At 52.0% G+C, this 15,012-nt stretch overlaps 1 protein-coding gene across 1 annotated transcript in view; it reads right to left on the minus strand.

Annotated features, from left to right (window-relative positions):
- ABCA13 (ATP binding cassette subfamily A member 13) overlaps positions 1 to 15,012 on the minus strand; it is a 374,898-nt gene that overhangs the window by 196,822 nt on the left and 163,064 nt on the right. Inside the window, exons 37-40 of the mRNA XM_061166289.1 lie at positions 14,337 to 14,517; positions 11,747 to 11,965; positions 7,522 to 7,718; positions 308 to 465 (exon numbers count right to left, since the gene is read on the minus strand). Of these exons, the coding sequence (XP_061022272.1) occupies positions 308 to 465; positions 7,522 to 7,718; positions 11,747 to 11,965; positions 14,337 to 14,517 (755 nt within the window). The remainder of the gene's footprint in view (positions 1 to 307; positions 466 to 7,521; positions 7,719 to 11,746; positions 11,966 to 14,336; positions 14,518 to 15,012) is intronic.

Below are 15,012 nucleotides of genomic sequence, written 5' to 3' on the forward strand. Positions count from 1 at the left end.
CCAGCTCCCTGCCCCCGCCTCCCAACTCCACACCCACAGTGTGGAGTTTCTCTCTTTCTCAGGCACACTGTTTCTTCCCCAAAGACTGAGATCCCAAGGACCCTGTGCAGAAAGCACGCACTCTATCTTGTCACCTCCCCCAAGATCCAGAGCCAGCAAGGCCCTGCCTGAATTTGGGATAAAGATCTGCTGAATGACTCGACTGCAATATGGAAATGCTGTAACTGAGGAACAGTCTCAATTCGTCTCCTCCATTCCCCCAACCGAGGAGGGACACATCTCCCTGTATCCGCAACCAGGGTCTCACCTGCCTGCTGAGCGTCAGGCAGAGCCCCTGGGCGTGGGCCTGGGTCAGGCTGGCAGGGGGCCCGGAACAGCGGAGCCGCCCCCACTGCAGCACGGCCACGTGGTCACTCAGCGCCTCAGCCTCGTCCAGGTGGTGGGTGGTGAAGATGATCGTCCGACCTGCGACCCAGGAAAGGGGGCATCAGATCTGCACGGCACACCAGGGGTTCATCCCCTCCCTCCGGTGGAGGAGCAGGGGCGGGCATGGGGGGTGGTGTCAAGAGCATCACAGGGTTTTCAGTCAGTTGAGATCACCCCCCGCCCCCCGTCAGAGCCCTGAAAACACCTCAGGGTTAGGACATGGCTTCTGCAAACCCACCATCACAAGATGTGACGCTAAAGGGCAAGCCAGGGGGTCCCCGGGTCCAGTCACCCCATCTGTGAGCCCCGAGACAGATGGCTGAGTGGATGTAGAGGAGAAATTCATAGAGAGACAGCTAAACGGGACATCCTTCTCTGTCCTCTGATCCTCGACTCTCCACCCTCAACCTCACTATCACCTCTGCCGGACGCTGGGAGAAGCTCTGTTCTATGGAAGCACTGCTACTGCTGCGTAAGAACATCAGTAGGCACCGTGAAGTGGGGGCAGCAGCCAAGGGGCCGGTCGACGCCCTTGTCAAGTGATGTGACCACGAGTCATGGGGGGCACCACGCTTACCTCCTCCTGGGAAGAGCTCACAGCAGCCAAGGCCACAGAGAGAGCATTCTGGGTGCTGGGCAGGGGGCGAGGTGGGGTGGGCACAAGCCAGGCCCTCCCCAGGGAGAAAGAGGGCACGTGGCCACTTTTCGCAGAAACAAGTGATCAGCTTATATGTATCCTCTATGAATTCTCACATCTGGTCACATTATCCAGCCCTTTCTGGGGGAGGAAAGGGCCCAAACTGACCTAAGGGGGCCAGAGGCCAGAGAGCCTGGAAGGCATTTTCAGAAAGTTCATGTCAGTTACGTGAAGGGACACTCTCAGGACTTTCACTGCTGTTGGCTTGGCCAAGAAGTTTTTTGGGGATGTGACGGAAAACTCTGAAAAAACTTTTTAGCCAACTCAATACATTCCCCCACAGGCCTACATCAAGCCCAATTCTACCTATTCTGGTTTACTGAATAAACACACTGATTGATTCTTATCCCAAAAGCAAATTTTCCAAGCACAAAGGCTGAACATGATTTTAATTCTGCCTGCCTCTGTGCTAGGTCGCTCCAGTCATGCCTGACTCTTTTTGACCCTATGGACTGTAGACTGCCAGGCTCCACTGTATGGGATTCTCCAGGCAGGAATACTGGAGTGGGTTGCTATGGCTTCCTCCAAGGGATCTTTCCAACCCAAGGATTGAGCCTGCATCTCTTATGTCTCCTGCATTGGCAAGTGGGTTCTTTATCACTAACACCACCTGGGAAGCCCGATTTTAACTCTACCTGAGTTTATATTTTTTAATAGCAGAGAAAGATAGAAAGACCAGGATTCTCAATTCATCTTTTAAAAACCACATCAAAAGGAAACCATGATATGTAGACCCTAGAGTAACAGAGGGGCAGGGGGCATGGTGGCCACTTTCACCACATAGTGTATGTGTGCTCAGTCGTGTCTGACTCTTTACCACCCCATGGACGGCAGTCTGCCAGGCTCTTCTGTCCATGGAATTCTCCAGGCAACAATACTGGAGTGGGTTGCCATTTCCTTCTCCAGTCTAAATAAAAGGTATGTGCCTATTCTATTGTTCACCATAGATGTGTCCCAAAGACCAAAGCCAAATCCCCTCACAACACAAGTTCCTTCAAGGCTAAGAAAATATGCTCAGTCCCTGATCCGGAGTTAGAGACAATTTAGAGACCAGATAATGTGTTTGCAGACAATTGAATCATCTAAAAATGAAAAGTCAGCTGGAATGTAAACTCCCCAAAAATATAGATGAAGTTCATAGATGTTTGATGCTTCTCAGTGGACATTTAGGCAACTTGAGACACAGCTCAACCCTCAACGGACAACTGTCACTCTACAAGACACGTCTTTACTGCTTCCCCAGTTCGGATACTGTGTCTGAACCCCTCTCCCCATAAAGTGATCTTTCCCACACCCACTTCTCTTTTTTAACAACAGTGATGAACGGCCACTGGCCAAGCACCCATGCACCCGGTGCTCAGCTGTACACTTTCATGCACTTCTCACACCACCCTACCAGCGGCATGATCCTCTCCACTTGCAAACAGGAAAATTGTTTGCCCAGAGGAGTGAGATCATTTCTCCAGGTCATATAGGACATGTGGAGCAGGAGGGGGAGGAGCAGACCAATTTGCTCTGGTACCTTTTCCGTCCTTATTGCTCCCACCAAGGGAGGCACGGAAGCACTGTTCAGAGGCGATCAGCACTGCGTATCACTCAGAAGGAAACACCGGTCAGGTCCCAGGAAGACAGAACCCCAAACACCCGGGTTCTGCCAGCAGAACCTGCTTCTACTCAGCAGGGGTCTCTTGTTTTCGTGCTTCGCTTAGATCTGGTTTACAAAGCTGCGGCACAGCTGCCTGGAGGTTTGGGGCTGTTTCCAGAAACGGCTACATTTTGATTCTTGAAAACATATTTCCCTCCTAGGACTCCCCCACCCAATCCTACTGATTTTTCATTTCAATCAGCTCAGGGACTCTTCGAAGGAGCACCCAAAAAACAACCATTGCCAAACGACCAAGAACAGTGAGAAAACATTTAACTCATAAGAAGAGAATCTGAAGAAAGTTGCCTATTTCTGAGATTTTTATCAGATCTGGTTTTGTATCCAAAGTTACAATTACACTCAAATATTCTGTCAGCTGAGCCCTCAAGACCCCAGCTCTGATTTTTCAAGTAAACAAGAGTCATGAACTTGTGGTATGAAATTCGAGCTGCAATTCATGTGAGCAGGGAAACAAAATCTACTCATCTGTCTGCCTCTCACCCATCCTTGTCATCTGCCCCCACTCTAGGAGCAGGGAAATGATTTACATTTGTTTTATCTCAAAACTCCATCAGTCCCTTTAAATGGTGTCCAAAAGTCACGAGTTTTCATTTCTGGTCTCTACTTTCCTTCCCAGAGGGCCTTAGGTAAGTGGATGGATGGGATCTTGGGGCAATGGGCAGGCAAGATGCTTGGGCACAGTGTGGTCAGTGTCTCCTGGTCCCAGGTGATGACTCAGACCTGTCCCCGCCCTACCTGTATAGCAGAGCCTTGGACAAGGCTGACCTTGGACAAGGTCAGCCCACGGCCTCGAGCACCTCCTGCTCCCTGGGGTCCCTCAGTCCAGCTGGCTGCCCGTCCCCCAGGCTCCCCCAGCTTCCAGGGCCCACCTCGTCCCTCCAGGCAGCCTCCCTGGCAGGCTCTGCTCCCTCTCAGTCCAGAAGCTGGGAACTGTGAAAGTTCAGGACACCGCCCTGGGCACAGCCCTGGGCCAGGGTCCTGCTCGGCCTCATGAGTCTGACGTAGCTGCACCAGGTCCGATGAATCCATACCCCTGACACAACCTCAAGATCCTGGAATGGTCGCCCAGCCCAGGCCAGTGCCAGAAAGGAATAGAAAGCCACTCCTGCATCTGATTTTCCTGTGTCCCTCAGCATCTCCTCTACGTTTCTGGAATATAAAGGACAAGATGGTCCTTTCAGGGCTTCTCCCTGACCCCAGACTAAGCTTTAAGTGCCAGGAGCATCTCTCCTGCCCTAAGGTGAGAATTTGATGACTTTTCTTGGGTCCCTTCTCCTTGCATTTCTTCAGGAGCAAATCCTAACTTCCCTCAGGGAGGAGAAGGCTTCAGGTCAAGTCAGAAAGGCTTTGTTCCCAAAAGGGCAAAAAGAAAAGCAAAACCATGTTTTACAAGAATCAGCAATAACCCTGCCACTGACTCTCCCACACCAGCCTAGAAACACCAGGTATGTTTCCCTATTCCTGAGGTTTCTTTCCAAATTCCAGTGTTTCCATACAAAATGCCCATAGTAATGCTTCCTGGCTGTCACACAGGAGAAATCAGAAGCTGGAAATCAGTAACTGACCATGTAAGGTCCTAAATTAGAAATTCACCTTAATAAAGATGAGAAACCGGAAGCCTCCAGACCAAGGTCTCCGCTCCTCCCTTGGCCTGGTGAACCGCCGCTGTGGCTGGCTCTAAGCTAACCCACACCCGTCTCTCTCTGTCTCAGTTTCCTCACTGCAAAAAGCGAGAAAACTTTTTTTTTTCCAGATTGTAGCTGGGACACCCCTTCTGATAATCCCACAATTACTCCAGAATGGAAGCCACTGTGGATGAGTGCTGTGTCCGCTCATATCATGGGTAACATGCTCGAAAGACACCACAGCTGGTGCTGAGCAACCCCCAGCCCCCCAATACCACGGGGATGTCACGATGGGTGTGTCTCTTCTCTATGCGCCCCTGCGTAATTTTTTTATTGTTTTGGGGGAGGTGGGGGGGAGGCGTGCTTCATGGGCATGTGGAATCTTAGTTCCCCTACCAGGGATGGAACCTGCACCCCCGCACTGGAAGCCATGAGACTTAAATAACCACTGGACCGACAAGGGAAGTCCCGGGAATTTTTCTTTTCCCCAGGATAACGTATTACTGGGACACGGGCCTCATTCCTCTCCACCTCAATATCCAGGAAAGAGAACAGAGCTATATCGTCTGTCATAGTGACAGGACCGAAGGAGAACATAAAACACTGCCCTCCTCCGTGATATCGCGGGAAAAGGACATGGAGGACAGCCCTTCACGGTGACAGGACCGAAGGAGAACATAAAACACTGCCCTCCTCCGTGATATCGCGGGAAAAGGACATGGAGGACAGCCCTTCACGGTGATAGGACCGAAGGAGAACATAAAGCACCGCCCTCCTCCATGATATCGCGAGAAAAGGACATGGAGGACAGCCCTTCACGGTGATAGGACGGAAGGAGAACATAAAGCACCGCCCTCGTCCGTGATATTGCGGGAAAAGGACATGGAGGACAGCCCTTCACGGTGATAGGACGGAAGGAGAACATAAAGAAAGCACCGCCCTCCTCCGTGATATCGCGGGAAAAGGACATGGAGCACAGCCCTTCACGGTGATAGGACGGAAGGAGAACATAAAGAAAGCACCGCCCTCCTCCGTGATATCGCGGGAAAAGGACATGGAGCACAGCCCTTCACGGTGATAGGATGGAAGGAGAACATAAAGCAAGCACCGCCCTCCTCCGTGATATCGCGGGAAAAGGACATGGAGCACAGCCCTTCACGGTGATAGGACGGAAGGAGAACATAAAGCACCGCCCTCCTCCGTGATATCGCGGGAAAAGGACATGGAGCACAGCCCTTCACGGTGATAGGACGGAAGGAGAACATAAAGCACTGCCCTCCTCCGTGATATCGCGGGAAAAGGACATGGAGCACAGCCCTTCACGGTGATAGGACGGAAGGAGAACATAAAGCACCGCCCTCCTCCGTGATATCGCGGGAAAAGGACATGGAGCACAGCCCTTCACGGTGATAGGACGGAAGGAGAACATAAAGAAAGCACCGCCCTCCTCCGTGATATCGCGGGAAAAGGACATGGAGCACAGCCCTTCACGGTGATAGGATGGAAGGAGAACATAAAGAAAGCACCGCCCTCCTCCGTGATATCGCGGGAAAAGGACATGGAGCACAGCCCTTCACGGTGATAGGATGAAAGGAGAACATAAAGAAAGCACCGCCCTCCTCCGTGATATCGCGGGAAAAGGACATGGAGCACAGCCCTTCACGGTGATAGGACGGAAGGAGAACATAAAGAAAGCACCGCCCTCCTCCGTGATATCGCGGGAAAAGGACATGGAGCACAGCCCTTCACGGTGATAGGACGGAAGGAGAACATAAAGCAAGCACCGCCCTCCTCCGTGATATCGCGGGAAAAGGACATGGAGCACAGCCCTTCACGGTGATAGGATGGAAGGAGAACATAAAGAAAGCACCGCCCTCCTCCGTGATATCGCGGGAAAAGGACATGGAGCACAGCCCTTCACGGTGATAGGACGGAAGGAGAACATAAAGAAAGCACCGCCCTCCTCCGTGATATCGCGGGAAAAGGACATGGAGCACAGCCCTTCACGGTGATAGGACGGAAGGAGAACATAAAGCACCGCCCTCCTCCGTGATATCGCGGGAAAAGGACATGGAGCACAGCCCTTCACGGTGATAGGACGGAAGGAGAACATAAAGAAAGCACCGCCCTCCTCCGTGATATCGCGGGAAAAGGACATGGAGCACAGCCCTTCACGGTGATAGGATGGAAGGAGAACATAAAGCAAGCACCGCCCTCCTCCGTGATATCGCGGGAAAAGGACATGGAGCACAGCCCTTCACGGTGATAGGATGAAAGGAGAACATAAAGAAAGCACCGCCCTCCTCCGTGATATCGCGGGAAAAGGACATGGAGCACAGCCCTTCACGGTGATAGGACGGAAGGAGAACATAAAGCACCGCCCTCCTCCGTGATATCGCGGGAAAAGGACATGGAGCACAGCCCTTCACGGTGATAGGACGGAAGGAGAACATAAAGAAAGCACCGCCCTCCTCCGTGATATCGCGGGAAAAGGACATGGAGCACAGCCCTTCACGGTGATAGGATGGAAGGAGAACATAAAGAAAGCACCGCCCTCCTCCGTGATATCGCGGGAAAAGGACATGGAGCACAGCCCTTCACGGTGATAGGACGGAAGGAGAACATAAAGCACCGCCCTCCTCCGTGATATCGCGGGAAAAGGACATGGAGCACAGCCCTTCACGGTGATAGGACGGAAGGAGAACATAAAGAAAGCACCGCCCTCCTCCGTGATATCGCGGGAAAAGGACATGGAGCACAGCCCTTCACGGTGATAGGATGGAAGGAGAACATAAAGAAAGCACCGCCCTCCTCCGTGATATCGCGGGAAAAGGACATGGAGCACAGCCCTTCACGGTGATAGGACGGAAGGAGAACATAAAGAAAGCACCGCCCTCCTCCGTGATATCGCGGGAAAAGGACATGGAGCACAGCCCTTCACGGTGATAGGACGGAAGGAGAACATAAAGCACCGCCCTCCTCCGTGATATCGCGGGAAAAGGACATGGAGCACAGCCCTTCACGGTGATAGGACGGAAGGAGAACATAAAGCACCGCCCTCCTCCGTGATATCGCGGGAGGAGAACTAGCGCTCCGCCGAGCCCCACCTCGTCGGTACTTGAGGAGGATGTCCCAGATGCCACGGCGGGAGCACGGGTCCACCCCGCTGGTGGGCTCATCTAAGACCACGGTCCTCGACGCACCCAGGAAGGCGATGCCGATGGACAGCTTTCTCCGCGTGCCCCCCGAGAGCACTCGAGCCTGTTGGTGCTGGTGCGGCGTCAGCCCCACATCCTGCAGAGTTCTGTAACGAGAACAGAGCCCTCACTCTCCCAGACTCCTCAGGTGGGCTTGACGTCCCACTCTAGAAACAGGCACCCGCGAGGACTCGTCTCTTTCTCATCCACGGACACATGGAGGGGGCCCAGAACCATGTACCCATGATTCTGACGCCGCAGCGCCGGCCTCCTTGGGGCCCGGATACGACCACATCCAGGGACCCAGCGTGAGGCCCTGACAGCAGGGCCTGCCGAGTGGGTCCTGTTTGTAGGAAGTACATGCTGTGTCCCCTCTGGATTCACTCACCTGCCAAGGGACCTCCATCCCCTCAGGACCCTGGGGGGGGGATGGACGATGATGGGTAGGTGTGGTCAGAGCAACAGGCAGAGGCCGCCCAGTGTTCATTCACGTGACTACAGAAGACACCTTGCCCAGGAGCACTAGCTCCGCATCAGCCCCTTCCTGCCTGAGCACCTGGGATGCAGCCATGAGTCACCACGTGCAGAGCAGGAGCGATAGATGCCGCTATCATGAGGACCGGCCCTCTTCTCTCCAGGAGCTTCCAGTCTCCGCACTGACTGCAGACACCCAGCATCTCCCGATGCATGAGGGGCGCCACTTCATAAGTAACCTCTCACTCTGCACCACGTGCCCAATAACACGTGAACACTTAAGACTCTCACCACCTACTTTATCTCACTCTGTTAAGCCCCCTTTTGGAGCAGCAGCACCCCCCCCCCCCCCGGGACCAAAGGAAACCTTCCTCTGAGCACCCACACCCAGCAGATTCCCTCCCTCTGAGCCACAGGCCAGTCACAACTTCAAGAGGCCAAGGAGCAGCCAGAGGAGGAGGAATAGGGGAGAGAAGGGATTACAAGGTTCCATGCATTTGAGCTTCAAGACTGTTGGGACCCAGAAAACTGCAAAACTCTCACGCAGACACTGGTAAAATCCCAGGTACTTGCACCTGATCACCGAGTGAATGTTTCACTGTTGACAGATTCCTCATCCAGACCCAGAAGGAGCCCAGGCTCCCTTCTCAGTTCTGGTTGTCAGTCGGCCCACTGGATGGTTAGTCCGTGTGGCCCTACATTTCCTGTGGAGTGAACCTCAACCTACATTTATAGCAGTTTTTGCCCTTGTCTGTCAGATGCTTCCACTGTGGACAGCAGCCCAGTTGGGAGGAAGAGGACAAGTGGCCCGTCTCAGCAAGGGGCTGTCTTGACTCTTATTCCCATTAGAAGCCAGCAATCCCTTCCCACCTGATGGCTCCCGCACCAGAGGAGGTGACCCTCTGGGGGCTAATGCCATTAGTTCCATTAACCAGAGAAGGACCGGCAGAGAAAAACAAGGCAGTGAGCTGTCAGATGTTCTCAAACATCCACATCCTAATCACATTTCCACCTCAAACCAAATCCCTCCCCGTTCTCTGCTGACCTTGAAATCAGCACCTCCTAGCCACTCATGGCCAAACCACACCCTGGACCTGGTGGTTTCCAGCATCCATGGCCCCGCCAGAGGCTCAATTCCACACATCCCTTCTCCAGCCGGTCCCTGCCTCTAGCCATCACTCCACAAAACCGAACTCTCCTCTCTTCCCCCTCCTCGTTTCCTGTGTCCACGGGCTCTACCCGCCACAGTATCACTGCTATCCCCCACAGATCCCAACCGCTGCTCACAGGATGGCACCCAGAAAGCCACCCACCTTGTGTTTGCCTCAGTGGTTTGTTCCATATTTGAAATGCCTGTTTCTCTTTCATCTTGATATTGTCCCAAATCTTTGCTCCATTTTTCCATAAAACTCCTGGGAAGAGTTCAGTTTCTAATCCCTTCCTTCCATCCTTTCTCCCCTGACTCCAGAGAGACCTCCCTCCCCATTGTGCTACCAGGATGGCTCTGATCCAGTCAACTAGTGACCTCCTCACACAAAGTCCAGAGGTTATGCTTCAGTCTTCATGTTACTTGACCCTCAACAGCATCTGAGCACCAGACCTGTCCCTCCTCCTTAATGGTCTGGTCCCTCCGCCTTCCTCACTGATCCCTGCTCTTTAATGGACTAGTTTCTCCTCTTTCCCCATTGCTCCTGGCAGGTCCTTCTTCATCCCCCCATCCTCTTCACACGGCAGCATACAGGATTCAAAGCTGTGTCCTCTCCTTGTGTCCACGTCCACACATGCCCTCGTGGGTCTCATCACCATCGAACAAGGCAGCCTGCAGCTCAAGCCTTGTGATGCTTGCCAGAATCCTCAGGACTAACGCTAACCTCATCATGACATCTCATTGATTAAGTTCCCCTCTTGACTTCTACCTTCTCCTTCAAATAAAAGGTAAAATGGTAAAGACCTGACTCTGGACAAATGTGCTCTCTAAGGAGTCTACCCCAGATTGCATCAGCTCGACTGTAACCAAGATGGCCATTAAGGGAACCTAGTGTTGCCACAGGAGCTGACACTGATCGCCCTGCCTCCGAACCAGGGCTTTCAGCCCTTGCTCCTCTAATTGAGCATGGCTGTCCTAAAACATGATCTCTCCCCGCCTATCTCTGTGCACACCAGCGTCGTTGCCAGGTAACTCGCAGCAAACTGATAACCAGTGAGGTTGCTGTGCCCATAACAGAAGATGAAGCCCTCGGAGCATCCTTAGGAGCTGGGTTTGGTCCCAGCCCCCAGCACAGCAGAGTCTGTGATAGGCAGACTTTGAATGAAAACTGGTGGCCTGGGAATTTTTTTTTAAATGTAGGTAGCACGTAACCAGTTTGTCCTTTAGTAATGTGCACTATTTCTCCCTAAGTTCCCACTGTCATCTAGGACAAGCTTAACTGGTGCAAAGTAGATGTTTCCTGTGTATCTGAGTCCCCAGCATCACTGGCGTGGTTGTCATCAGCAGTCCATCTGAGGACAGGATGTGAATCAGTCCACTATGGTGGTGAATGGCCTCAGACACCAGTTAGCTGCCAACCATGTGACTGTAAATCATTATTTTTACAAAACAAATCTTGCAAACATATTTTAAGGCAGCAATAAGCAGTAACGGGCATAGTTCCTCAGGGGCCCCTTTTCTTCTGAGGCACATGAGTGACTCTCCATCTGTCGTTACGCCCTGGCCTGGTCCCCCATGGGTCAGTCCTGACTGACATCCTGCTTCATGAAGTTGGCCTGAGAGTGAGGAGCCTGCACACTGGTCTCACGGTGCGTCCCCCCAAGGGGCAGAGCCCAGCTTGGGCCACAGCCTTCACACACAGCCCTGCCCCGCGTCTTCTAGATCAGTGGCTCCCCCACTGGACTCAGGCCCCGATGCAGCCCTGTCCTTCCCCCTTGGCCCCCAGCCATACTCCCCTCCTGGAGACACCGACTTCTTTCCTGACTGGGGACCTCGGCTCCTCTCCTGCCTCTGGGCTCAGCTTCTGTGAGTGAGTGTGAGACTGGAGGAGCTCCGTGACCCCGGCCTGTCCTGCCATCCCAGCCCCTGCCTCCTCTCCCCACACACATGTCCTCTGCTCCCCTTGGAATGCATCCTGACCCCAGGCTCTCCCCCCCTCACCCTGGACGCCCATCTGGTCAAGCTGGCCTCCAACAGCCTTCAAACCTGGGCCTCCCCTGCGGCCTCTCCATGTTCCATCCCCACCCAGGGCTGGTACCCACCCTGGGTCACAGGTACACCTCCAGGCCCCGGGCTGCTTGCCCCCTCCTGTCCACAATCCCGAATCTGCAGGGTGACATCTAGACGCCTCGGCAGGACTGCTCAGGCTCCTTCACCCACTCCTCACACCCCCACCCCATCCTCTTCACTTCAGGACACCCACAGGCACCCACACTCTGGACACAGACCTCAGCCCCCATGCTGTCTGCTCCCTCCTCGAGAACAGACCAGGTTCTGTATCCTCCCTGGGACACTTTCTGATCCCAGAGCTGGGGTCGTAATTCCATAGTTAGAACCACTTGCTAACACTTTCTTCTCACAGATACAGGCAGCGGCGAGGCTCAGAAGGCATCTCCCTGCACCGCCCACACCCACATGGGACGGAGGGCAGGGGGCAGAGGTGGTGTCACCCACCTGTGGACTTGCTCACGCAGCTTCTGGTGGGTCCCCGGCAGCACCTTCAAGGAGGCGAAGAGCAGCAGGTGCTCGAGCACCGTGAGGTGGTCGAACAGGATGTCCCGCTGCAGACACACCCCCAGCTCCGCCCTGACCCCAGATGGGTCCTTCTGCAGGCTCCTGCCATTGACAGTGATGGTCCCAGCCGTGGGGGGGTAGAGTCCTGTGAGCAGGGATCTGCAGAGAAGACATGTCAGTGGGGGCATGGGAGTCAGATGTGCTGCTGCCCTGACCACCCGGCGGCCCCAGGGACGTCTGCATCCCATGGGGCACTCACCCCAGCCTCCCCCACCAGTGCCTGCTACACAGTGAGACAAAGGCTGGAACAGAGCTTGGTGGAACATGGGCTTGTGATCGGTTATGCTCGCCTGGGATGCTCTGTGCCCAATGACCATCCCTGCTGAGGGTTTTCGATGGTGATGCCAAGGGTCTTCACAGATGAGGAAACAGCCTAAATAGTCAGCCTAACCACTCAAGTCCTCATCATTAGATGTGAGCTGAGCAGCAGCATGTACCTCCCACCTCCCCCCACAGCCCTGCAGCCAGGCTTCCTGCTTCTATGCCTGAGCCACCCCTCTGCCAACGTCAAATCCATGACAAGCCCGGAGCTCATCTCCAAAACTCCTGTCTGCTGGCCCACAGGACACCTGAAGACTGCCATCTCCTAGTTCAGGTTATTTATTATTCATGCTTTACACTATGTTTTTTTTCTAAAAAATTAGACATATACCTACCACAGCAAACCACACCTAACTACTTACAGAAAGAACTTAAAATGTATGTCCACACAAAAGATCTACGTGAATGTCCATCATCACCAAAACCCGGACACAGCCTCAACTGCACCAACAGATGAAAAGATAAACTGTAGTGTTTCCATGGCATGGACTTCTCAGAACCTGAAAGCTGAGCACCATGGGTGGGTCTCCAAGCATCATGCCAACAGGAGCCTCGGTACGACTCCATTATAGGAAATGCTAGAAAATGCTAACTGTACCACAGCAACAAACAGCAGGACTGTGGTCGCTTGGGGCCAAGAGCCAGGAGGCCCAGGGGCCAGCGGGGGTGAGGGTCCACATGTCAGTATCCTGTTTGTCCCCCGGGCTTTGTGCAGCTTTAGCCAAGTCCGTCAGCTCATCAGATGCCACCTGGACACATACTGCTTCCTGGGAATAAATTGCACTTCAGTAACCTTGACTGACAACTGTTTGCTATATGGTTTTCAGACCTTGCCGGGGAATACAACGAAACAGAGTATACACATCTCAGTGTACCTCAGAGCTTCTCATTTCAGACCAGCCCGGAAGCAGCCTCTCAGCTTCTCCTCCGAGAAGTGCCAGGAAGAGACATCCCTGGGAGGACTCACAACTAATTTCCAACAATCACTAAAAGTGCTGCAGCCAGTGACCCTCAAAACATCCAAAAACTCCTAATTTAATTCTCTTCATTATGCAAAACACAGACTCCAGGTTTTCTTGCAGGAAACATGCATTAGTAAAAGCATGTGTGGAGGCTGGCTTTCGGAGTCATTATTAGTGCAACGTTTCCTGATCTGAAAACACTAAAAACATCCTTCTTGAAATCTTCAGTTCTTTTTCAGCATCCAAGAAAAGAAAAGAGATGTTTCTTTTCAATTTATTGTCAGTAAGAGATTGCTGAAGCTTTTTGAATGTTATTTTTCTACTTTTGTTAAGAATCTTGAAGCAAATAGTCCCTTTCGTTGCGTTAACTAAGCATACTTTATTTAGCCCTACTAATAAAGAACAAAAAGAAAGTCACTTGTTCAAAACAGAAATTCCAGAATTTGGGTGGTTTGGCCTTAAAAATGCCCCATTTCCACAGCCAACTTGGGGCTGTTTTGTGGACTGTGAGTGTTTCAGCTCATTCTTTCTCTGGGATCACATAATTCGATTCTTTAAACAAATCTGGAGCCACTGGATCCCATATCAAAAATAAAGGCTTCACAAAAACACAACCACATAAAAAGCAGAACATGAAAAAGAAAAAGACTGAAGTGTTAAAAAATTTGCAAACGTCATTAAAATTTCATCTTCCTCTAGGTATGCAAGCAGAATTAAACTTAGTCGGAGGGGGGAAAAGAATGTCGTAAGACTTTCAAAGGCCAAAGTAAACCCATGAATATTTTGCAGGCAATAAAAAAAGAATTAACTTTATTTTAAAATATCCCCACCCCCCACCCGAGTCTGCTCAGACCTGCAGCAGCTCTAGCAAGAGGGCTGTCTTTCTGATGTGTCTGTAAACTCCGTACTGAGATGGTTGGATAGCATCTCCAACTCAGTGGACATGAATATGAATAAACTCTAGAAGACAGTAAAAACAGAAGCTGGTGTGCTACAGTCCATGGGGTCACAATGAGTCAGACAGGACTTAGCAACAGAACAACAACAACCGAAACCAAACAGAAATAAACAAACAGAAAAGGGATCTAGCCCCTGTCTCCCAGGGAAACACGTCTCTAAGATGCACATCTTAAAACACATCTCTAAAGCCCTGGAGGGAAGGCAGGAGAAAGGGGAGTGGGACACACATGACGGTGGTCTTCCCAGCGCCGTTGGTCCCCAGCAGGGCAGTGATCTGGTCCCTGTGGAAGGTCAGGGTCAGGTCCCAGACCCCCGCCTTATGGCGATCATGCTCCTTGGTCACAGACAGCAGGACAACGCCGGGGGAGCCTCCTTCCAGCTTTCCTTCCCCATTTTGCAGGGATGAGCCTGTGAGGAAAATGCAGTCCACACTGAGATTTCAGAAGTCTCCAAGATAATGTTCACAGCTACCTTGGGCAGCTACCTTGGGCTTGAATTCTACCTTTGTGAAACTTATGAAGCAATTCCAAAATCTTTCTCTACCTAAAGTCAAGAGGCACATCATATGATGGCTAAACTTAAATAAGAGCAGTGACTGCAAGCTTTTGTGCCTTTACGTTATACATTTTGCAAGAAATAAAAATAAACACACACATGTGTTTGTATATACATATACACAGAAGAACAAAATCAGATTAGTTACACATGACTGACAGTCTCCAGAGGTGACTGTTAATAGGTGGTGCTGATCCAAATCTTCTATAAGATTTGTATTTCTGACTTGTATAGTCAGAAAATCACAGTATTGACTTACAGTACAAAATTATCATGGTGAGAACCTGTTTATCCATAGATTTTTCTCCCAAAAGTTGTGCTCTGTGAAAGAGCCCCAGGCCAGGGCAG

The sequence above is a fragment of the Dama dama genome, chromosome 18, assembly GCF_033118175.1.
Source record: "Dama dama isolate Ldn47 chromosome 18, ASM3311817v1, whole genome shotgun sequence".
Classification (NCBI taxonomy): domain Eukaryota; kingdom Metazoa; phylum Chordata; class Mammalia; order Artiodactyla; family Cervidae; genus Dama; species Dama dama.